At 43.2% G+C, this 9,471-nt stretch overlaps 1 protein-coding gene across 1 annotated transcript in view; it reads right to left on the bottom strand.

Moving 5' to 3' along the window:
- Positions 1-9,471, bottom strand: part of LOC142803658 (uncharacterized) — a 73,887-nt gene that overhangs the window by 19,077 nt on the left and 45,339 nt on the right. The window contains exon 5 of the mRNA XM_075889151.1: positions 82-392. Within this exon, the coding sequence (XP_075745266.1) occupies positions 82-392 (311 nt within the window). The remainder of the gene's footprint in view (positions 1-81; positions 393-9,471) is intronic.

Here is a 9,471-nt window from a genome sequence, read left to right as displayed (position 1 = left end):
CTAGCCTGACTAGCCAGCTTGTTGCACGCAAAAAGGACCGAAAAAGCATCAACAGGCGCCAAGTCTGAGAATATTGCTCACCACATGCCATGGTTGGCCCAGGCACGAAGGCCACGTACGGCTGTGGTAGCTTGGAGAGCCGGCCTCCTGCCACAGAGCCTTTAGCCGTGGCCGCAGCCAGAGCTGCGGCAGCGTTCGCAGTCACCACCTGTGCCGTGACAGCAGTGGTTAGGCCACCCACCCGTGCCTTGTGTTTAGCCCCCTGCAGGTGGGACTGCAGCTGCTGCTTAGAGGTCAGCGACGAGTGGCAGGGCTCGCAGTAGAACTGGCTCCCCCCTGCTAGCAGCGGCTTTTTTGGTGGCGGGGACTTGATCGCCATTCCGGGAGGGGGTCTGAACAACCATGGATACAAACACAGAGATAACACTGTTGTCGCAGCCTAGAGATTGATACTTACTTTACATCTATGTTCATTACAAACCAACGGAATAATTCCTACTTTACAACTATGCTCATTACAAGCCCATCTACATGCGATATCATGCCTAAAACGGAAGCTCTAAGTACAGGTGGCCACTGGCTAATGGAAGCACAATGTGATTTACAGGTTGTCTAAAAGGGGCCCTGCAACATTACTCCAAGTAACCATAAAATGGCTTCATTGAAGTGTATTGCCTCACGAATTGATCACAACAAAGGCTTTTTAGAATACATGAGGTAAGAGCAGAGTTGAAGAGATTTATCCTATGCTGAAAGCTAATCAGAGATAACAGTGAAAAAAAAAAAAAAAACACGGCCACAGACAGGAAATAGACGGAACAGCGCTTGTCCCGTCTGTTTCCGGTCCGTTGCCGTGCCTTTTTTCGCACTATTAACGTTAATATGCACAACCAACTAGCCCAGTCACCTACTTTACTAAGCAGGAAGGAATGGCACAAGGAAATGAAGTGACGGCATGCACATCTCATGTCTTTGAGCCCTTTTAAATGCGAAGCATTTCTTAGTGAACTGCAGGCACTTCGAGTGTGATCTCAGCAAGAATGAAACTCAAGTGTTCTGCGTGACAGTCGGGTGCTCTACCACAAAGTCATACCACGATTTGAAAGTGCTTTGGAAAAAGACACTATGCAGGCGTAAAGTTGGCGCGAATTAAATCGTGGTAGCAGTGCTGGTTATCCAATTTTATTACAAATGAACAAACATTACATATATAAACACATGACACAGATGTCATGGCGGGCTAATGTCAAGTGTGGTTCCAATGTTTACTCCATCGTTGTAGCAGTCTAATAAAAATTACACTTGTATAGCACAAAGCTCTGTTTCATAAAATACACACTCAAACCCCAAACTGTTATTAAAAATAAACACTATCTTTAAAAATCCAAACCTAACGCAGTGGTTTTCCTCCTATTTCTCCAATCGCAAGCAGTATGTTCAAGTCAGCACGAAAAAATCTGCCCTTGCCAATGTATTTTCTGGAGTTCCCCAAGGCAGTGTCTTGGGCCCACTACTGTTTTTGATTTTTGTCAACGATTTACCTAAAGATATTACGGTCCCTATAAGGTTTTTTTGCAGACGATTGCATAATGTATAAAACAGTCAGGTCTCCTACCGATCAATCAGAACTAAATCTAAACCTCCAAAAAATACAAAACTGGTGCACCATTTGGCAGATGGATCTAAACGCCGCAAAAACAGTAACGATGACCGTAACTAGGAAAAAACGCATTCTAAATACGACGTACTCTATAAACGATCATGAGCTTGGCAGAGTAGAACAACACAAATATTTGGGTTAACTTCTGATCTACGATGGAATTTGCATGTAGACTCCGTTTGTGCTAAGGCTAACAAAGCATTGTGGAGACTTCGGAGAAATCTGCACCATGCTAGCTCGGAAATCAAATGGTTGGCTTGCAAGGCTCTCGTACGGCCAATTATGGAGTACGCAAAGGTGGTATGGGATCCGTACACAACAAGTAATCGCACTAAGCTAGATAGAATACAAAGATTGGCGTCACATTTCATATTTAACAAATACCAGCGCTGCCACTCCCCAACTCAGCTTTGCAAGCTGGCCCACCTTGAACCACTAGAACAAAGGACAGAGTATGAAAGACTTAAACTACTGTTTTTAATCATTAAAGAACAAGTAAAAATAGACAAGTCGAAGTATATGTATATAAAAACTGGGGAAACGTCAAGGCACCGGCATAACATGTACATCCCCCCTCCCAGATCACACAACGATTGTTTTAAGTTCAGTTTCTTTCCGCGGGCGATCAGTGAGTGTAACAGGCTACCGAATTCCACTGTCTTATCGGAATGTGTACCTTCTTTCTTGAAGGGCCTAAGGTATGTTGTGTATAAGGATGTATAGTTTATATTTGGTTATTCTATGTCCTCAGGAGCAGAGTGCTTTGGCTATTTCTTGTCATTCATTGTTATGTATAATAGAAGTTGTATAGGGAGTACCTATTTTTTTTGTATGTATATTAGTTTTATCCACCCCTGTTATAGCCCAAATGGGGCTGACAGTATAATAAAATGAAATGAAATGAATGATATAACGACACTTCTACGAAGTATTTCTTACTCCCCGTCAGCTTGCCAGCTTGCAAGTCAACACATAAAAGTCCTCGCCCCAATAAACGACTTTTCAGGCTTGTTTTCGCTTCAACGAAACTTCCGTTTAGTAAAGCTTGGCTTGAAAATTTGTTCATGATAAAGTGAGAATATCGCCAACAGTACAACATTTTGTACATTCGCAACACCTTGCTTCACTGAAAATGTGAGTCCATCGCACCACTTGTAGTAAACAAACTGATAGGAGAGCGTTTGTTGGTGATGGCGATGCACCTGGCCCCCTTGTGACAAAGTGCAGCCCCGCTTTGTTAAGCCAGAGCCACATCCAATCAGTAACTAATCTAGGTCACCTGATCACACCATACACCAAAGCAACCAAATCAACCTAAGTGCCTGTAGTTAAGCCGATGCTTGTCATCTGTGCTTGTGCACTTACGTGCGCCGGACTTTGTGCCATCAAGGCGAAAAAGCACAAGTTCCTTTTTTTGGTGTGAAGAAGAAGAATGCTTCATTTTTCAATGAAACTGCTTACGAACATTTGTGCAAAAACATCCAAATCCGTAGCTGACATGGCTAGTTAAGGATCCTTTATAGACCAGGCACTTTGTTTAATTAGCGAGTAAAATCTTTACACAGAGAATTCAATCACACATTACAAAATCATATGCGGACATGTAGAGAAAAACAGAAATAATGCAACATACGTATATTTCCAAATTATTAGCATGGCAACTGGTAACTTCCAATAGGAAGAGTTTCCCGAGTGACTGAATCATATTTAGCAGACGTTTAACTAGGGTAGGGATACTGTTCCAAATTTTAGCAGCAACAAAAGGTATTGTTTGATGGCCGTAGACATTGTGAATTTTTGGCAGATTAAGATTTTGTTGTTTGGCCTGCCGAGTGTGACCTCTGGATTTTACTAAAATTCATGCGTGAAAGGGTACATTCTTATTCAGTATTTTGCATACTAATATTGCACTTTTGCATTGCCTAACCATATCAAAAGGCCTTATGTTCAGGTTTCTGAAAAGTTCATCCAATGATGCATTCTTGGGTGCTGAAGCAATTGTTCGTACAGCTCTTTTTTGTAAGATGGTTATGATTGAGCAATATGAGGCATATGTGTAGCTCTATGATTCAATGCAATAAGTTAGGTGAAAGTGGAACACGTTGCAGTATAAAATACAGAGTATATGAGCGCTAAAATATTTTTCTAGCTTTAAATAATGTCAAGCATTCAAAGCTTAGTTTTCTGCATAAATTGTCTAAATGCGATGTCCAGTGAAATGAATGGTCTAATGTTACACCAAGGTAAGTATACGCGTTCACTTTATCAATGGGAGTTTCCCCGGTGAATAGACCATGTGTTTGAGATATCATTTTTTTTAGTTATAGGAGAAAACTATGTACTCGGTTTTGTTTTGTATTTAGTAATAAGTTTTTTTTTTAATCACTGAGAAGTCATTTGTAGCTCTTTATTGGCTAGTGATTCGGCTTCCTGAAAAGAGTGACATGCTATGAGTAAAGCAGTGTCATCTGCATACAGAGATGCTTGCATATGAATTAAGAGGATAATCATTAATGAAGAGGGGTAACAAAATCTGTCCAAAGTACTGAACCTTGCGGCACACCAGTTTCGACGAGCTTCCTGTTTGATTTGTTAAAGTATCTGTACATACAGAGTCTGTTCAGACAAATAACTACGAAAAAACTTTGAAGATATACCTCTAAATCTATAGCGTTCAAGTTTATTTAGCAACATATTGTAGTCTACCGAATCAAAAGCTTTTTTTATGTCAAGGAAGATGCCGAGGACGAATTGGTTATTGTTTAATGCTTGGTTTACTGTTTCTGCCACAAAGCTTACTGCAGTAGCTGTACAGTGTTCTTTCCTAAAGCGATGTTAATTCGGAGTTAGGGTATTGCATTTTTTAATGAAGTCCATCATTCCTTTGGCTACAAGCTTCTCAAAAAAAGTGTTCACACATGATAGAATTGTTATAGGGTGGTAACTTGCTTTTTTGTCAAAGCATTGACCTTTGTGGATCGGTGTCACCCTGCCTATCTTAAGCTGCTCGGGGTACACGTCTGTCATGAAGGACAGCTTAAAAATAACAGCTAGAGGTGTGCTTAAGGTTTCGATATTGTCCTTCAATATTTTAACTGGTACTCCATCATGTCTTATGGCCTTGTGTGATGACATCTGGCGTACAACTGCAATAATTATAGCTTCAGTAATTTCACGAAGAAAGAAGGTATCATAGTGAACAGCAGGGAATGGCGAGTTATGTTTTCATTTGTACCTGTTGCCGACTGCTTTCCTATGGTTACAAATTTATCATTAAAAAGTTCCGCTAGCTCTTGTTCATTACAGCCCACGACGTCTAAATTTGGTAAAAGAGGTTGTCGAGGCTCTGGATTTACTACCGCCTTTATTATACGCGAAATTTCCTTTGTGTCACCGTTTGCTTTCGTGATGAGGCTACTGTAATATTCCTTTTTCCGTTTTCTCATCGTTGATAACCGATAGATTGCACCTGCTTCTGTACAATTCTTTATAATAACCGTTGCCCTTATTTGGATTCATTTTAGTTAGCCAGTGTTCTCTTAGTCTAACAACTCTGAATATTTCTTCGTTCATCCAAGGGCAAATTGGTGTAGACAAGTTTCCGGTCGAATCATCAACGAGGCACACCAGAAATATGTTACTGGGCACAAGCATCAACGAATACGTTACTGCTGATGTGGACGCTATTCATTTTGAAGATCTAATTGACAAGGCAATAATGGAAGAGGTTCGCCACAATGATGTGATGTTGGACGTTGATAGTGACGCACAAGATAGATTAGAGCCGCCTTCTGCACTGAACATGACAGACACATTTGTGGTCATTCCCAATCGCACTGCCGTGCACAATGACGCCACCGCAAATAAGCTGCTGACTCAATGAAAACGTCAAATCAGGGCGGTAATGTTCAAAGAAAAGTGCGAATGAAGCTAAAACAGTTCCTTCTTTCGGAAATAATTTATGTTCATAAAGTATGTAGTCAAATGTGACAGCATTCTGGGGCGAATTTCGTCACAACAAAATTGCTGCATGAATAAAATTTTTCGCGTGTCTCAGCAGTTGAAGGGAAAAGAAGAGCAAGCACATTGTGGCAACAGGTGCTGCTGCTAGTAGGAAAGAGGTTGTCCTCAAGTGTCTCGCAGGGCAGGCCAAGAAGACAGTAGCAGATCGCTAGTTGCTTCCTTGCACAGCCAGATGTCGGGCACTCACACAGCAGGAGACGAAATGCTACAACTGCGCCGCAGTCGAGTCAAGCTGACGAAGGAGCTCCCTGCAGCCACTGCTTTCGTTCCCCCATCCGTGCCGAGCCAGTCTTAAGAGAAAAGAGGGGGGCGCGCTCTCACTGGGAGACACCAGTCATGAGGAGCAGAGGTAGGGGGCCATCGATCGGTGACCCGCTAGTCTTGGTGGTCGCCGAATTGAAAAAGTCTGTGTATGATCCTTTGCCATGATGCCAACATGAGAGAGAAAACCACTGGAGTACATCACAGCTGCACTTGCAGCTGTGAAAGTGTGTGGGAGTGCTATCACCCCGAGTGAAGTCATTTGTGCCTCGTGGAGCACACATAACTTGCAGATAAACCGTATTTAGGGGTAAGAGTCGCTGAGCGATAGGTGGTGCAGTGCTCATGAGATTTTAGTGGCGTAGTGCTCGCGGGAGATCATCATGGTTGATGCAGTAGCGCCAGCAGCGACGCCTGGTGGCGAGGCTGTGTGGCGACTGGAGCGAAAGGCTGTCTCTCACGGTGCATCCATGGGGAAAGCACCGTGGGTTGTTCCTCAAGGGCCCCGTGCAAGTCGTGCATAGGCAACGCCGTCTTCGCGTCACCTCCCTCGTGCTTGTTTGAGAGTATTGGAATATTGTATACAGTGGAACACTGCTGTTATGTTGCTCACTGCTGCGTTTTTTTTTTTTTTTCAGCTGTTACGTTAATGGAATCGATCGAGTAGCAATAATAAACTTGAATCTTAAGGGTGGTCGCCATCGCTAGCGCTCTTGCTATCTCGGCGAGTATCAATGCGGTTTTAAAGCGAAGGGACTGTGTGAAAAGAGTGAAGTGATTTTTGTGCGCCCGCCAAACACAATCGTTCCGTTGGAAGGCGCTCGATTTTCCCCACCGAAGAATACCGTATTTAGTTGATTCTACCGCGCCCTCGATTGTAACGCACACCCGGTTTGCACGACGAAACAGAAAAAAGTAAGACATGGATTGCAACGCGCACCTATTTTTCTCGTTGGCCTGCACGATCACACCACTCGGGAAAATGACTACTTTCCGAAGCGTCTCCCGTTTAAATATGAGGTGCAGGGGAAGCTTGTGCGCTCTGACATGCAATGGAGCATTGCCGTCACTCTAGTTTTACCGTGGCCCGATGTCAGCACGCGAACTTGCTTCGCCCCCTTCTTCTTGACAGTTGTGGTGACAGGCATGTCGAAGTAAAGAGGCGTCTGATCGGCATTACCGATTTGCCCAAGCAGGCAGCCGTTGTTGTGCCGCAAGTTTAGGACGAACCTCTGAAAACCGTGAAGCTTTTCTTTGTACTCCTCCGGCAACTTTTCACATATGCCCATTCACCTTCGGAGGGAAAAGCTTTTTCTCTTTATAAAGTTAGTTAGCCAGCACCTGCTAGCTTTAAACTGGCTCCGCATTAGCCCTTTTTTTAAGGCTAACTGCATAGCCTGCACTTGGAGCAGTTCTGTCGTCACAGGCTGCTGTGCCGCTCGCTCACTGCTCTAGCACATACTCGCCGAGCAGCTCTTCAATTTGTGGAAACCGACCCTGCTGTGGTCCACTGAAGCTTTTGCGTGAATCTTTTCTGTCGACAATCTTCTGCTTGTGTTTTCGCCAGTCCCGCATGCACGTTTCGGGAACTCCGAACGACGGCGATACGGCCCGATTTTCGTCCGTTTCGGCACACGCGATGACTTTTCTTTTAAAAGCGGCATCGTGGTGCACTCGTCGAGTTTTTAAAATCGGCCCTTCCATGCCGTCGATGCTAATGCAGTACAAGATGACGAACTCTTCAGCACACGTACAAAGTGCCGCTCGTGGGAAACACATAGGCAGAAATGGCCGACGCGCCATGCCGACGCACGTAGGGGGCGGCCATTTTGGAAATGCCGATGGCAATAGAATGACTGTATTCATATTTTTTTTTTCGTACTCGATTCTAACGCGCATGCGATTTATGAACTCGCTTAACCGGAAAAAAAGGTGCGCGTTAGATTCGAGTAATTACGGTAAACGCGCGCGCACAAGCATCCAACACCCCTTCCGCATTCACGGGGCAAAGTACGCATAGAAGATAAGTGCGCGTTGGCGCATGGTGATGAGCTGGGCGCTGAGCGCGGGTGGCTTTTTTTCTCTTTGTTGAGTTTTCATATTATATATATATATATATATATATATATATATATATATATACACACACACACACACACACACACACACATATATATATATATATACACATATACATATATATAGGTACGTATACATATACGGTGAATCAAGGTGGCGGCAAAAGCCGAAACTGTCCATATACATAATTCCTATCGCAATAAAAAAAAAGCAAAGCTGAACGTCATCGGGAGGACACATCATGCACGTGCAGTGAAACTATGCATGCGCGCACGGCGTCGAAAACGAAGAACGAACGACACGAACACAGACACCAGGAAAAACTATTCGGTAAAGCACCCTCCATATGCAGTGCTGCCCCACATATGTGACGCTAACTAAAAGCATGGCACTGCCAGCGTGCGAAAGTAGTTTTTTTTTTTTTTATGGGATTGGGGGGGGGGGGGGGGCACACTTGCGCATGCGCGAGAATGGGGGCAACGCCGGCTTGTGGGGTGCAGGTTCGCCTCACGCGGACGCAGCCCGCGTGCCCGACGGGCAGCGGCGGTAGGGCAGTTGCGGAAGATGCATGCTCATACCAAAATGGCAAAATGCGGAACAAAATTCCTAGATAGTCCGTGGGGAAAATTCGCTATATCAAGGTTGTCTACCGCAGCTGCTACTTTGTTACATAGAGGTCGCAAATGCATGTGCTTCTATGGAGCAACAACGGGGAATAGAAAAACTTCGTTATATCAAGGAATTCATTATATGGAGGTTCGTTATAAGCAGGTTTAAGGGGAGACAATGGTCTGAAAAATTTTTTTTTTTTCAATTTTCAGTATTACCAGCTGAAATTTTAATACAGTATGTATTTTTCACAGCTGAAAACAAATATGCAATTAGTTTTTTGCTATCACTTCTAGATTTTTGAATATTGACTGTTACATAAACTTGCATTCTGCCCAGCCTTTTGACATCTTCCTCATAAAATATTGCTACAAATTTGATATGACAGCATTCCATGAAGGCCAAGAAGTGCAACAAAACCATAATATTTTTAGCTTCATTGGTACCAGAGTTATGACCTTAAAAAGTATACTCATTAAAAATCTGAAACTGTTGCTTAAGTTTGTTGCTAATTAAATCACTATTGTAAATAAAAATATTACATTTTTTTGGTTTACTTGCACTAATCAATGTATAAGCTTTCAAATGCTGCAAGAATTATCAAAATCCGACTGCTACATCAAAAGATACTGTGGGCAATGGCTTAGGGTGTGATGAAACATGTTTTGAGAAAACGAGAAAAGAAGTTTAGGAACATGCTGAGCACTTATATTTAACAAGAAAAGGTGTGAATCGGTGTATTAACCATGTTAGAAGCCACCAGGAATGTAGTCGTCATCATTCTCCTTGGTGCGCTTTCTTTTCATGGCATGCTTGAAGTTTTCAGCGTACTCATGCTT

The sequence above is a fragment of the Rhipicephalus microplus genome, chromosome 3 (assembly GCF_043290135.1).
Source record: "Rhipicephalus microplus isolate Deutch F79 chromosome 3, USDA_Rmic, whole genome shotgun sequence".
Taxonomy (NCBI): domain Eukaryota; kingdom Metazoa; phylum Arthropoda; class Arachnida; order Ixodida; family Ixodidae; genus Rhipicephalus; species Rhipicephalus microplus.
This window is presented reverse-complemented; position numbering and strand designations above follow the sequence as displayed.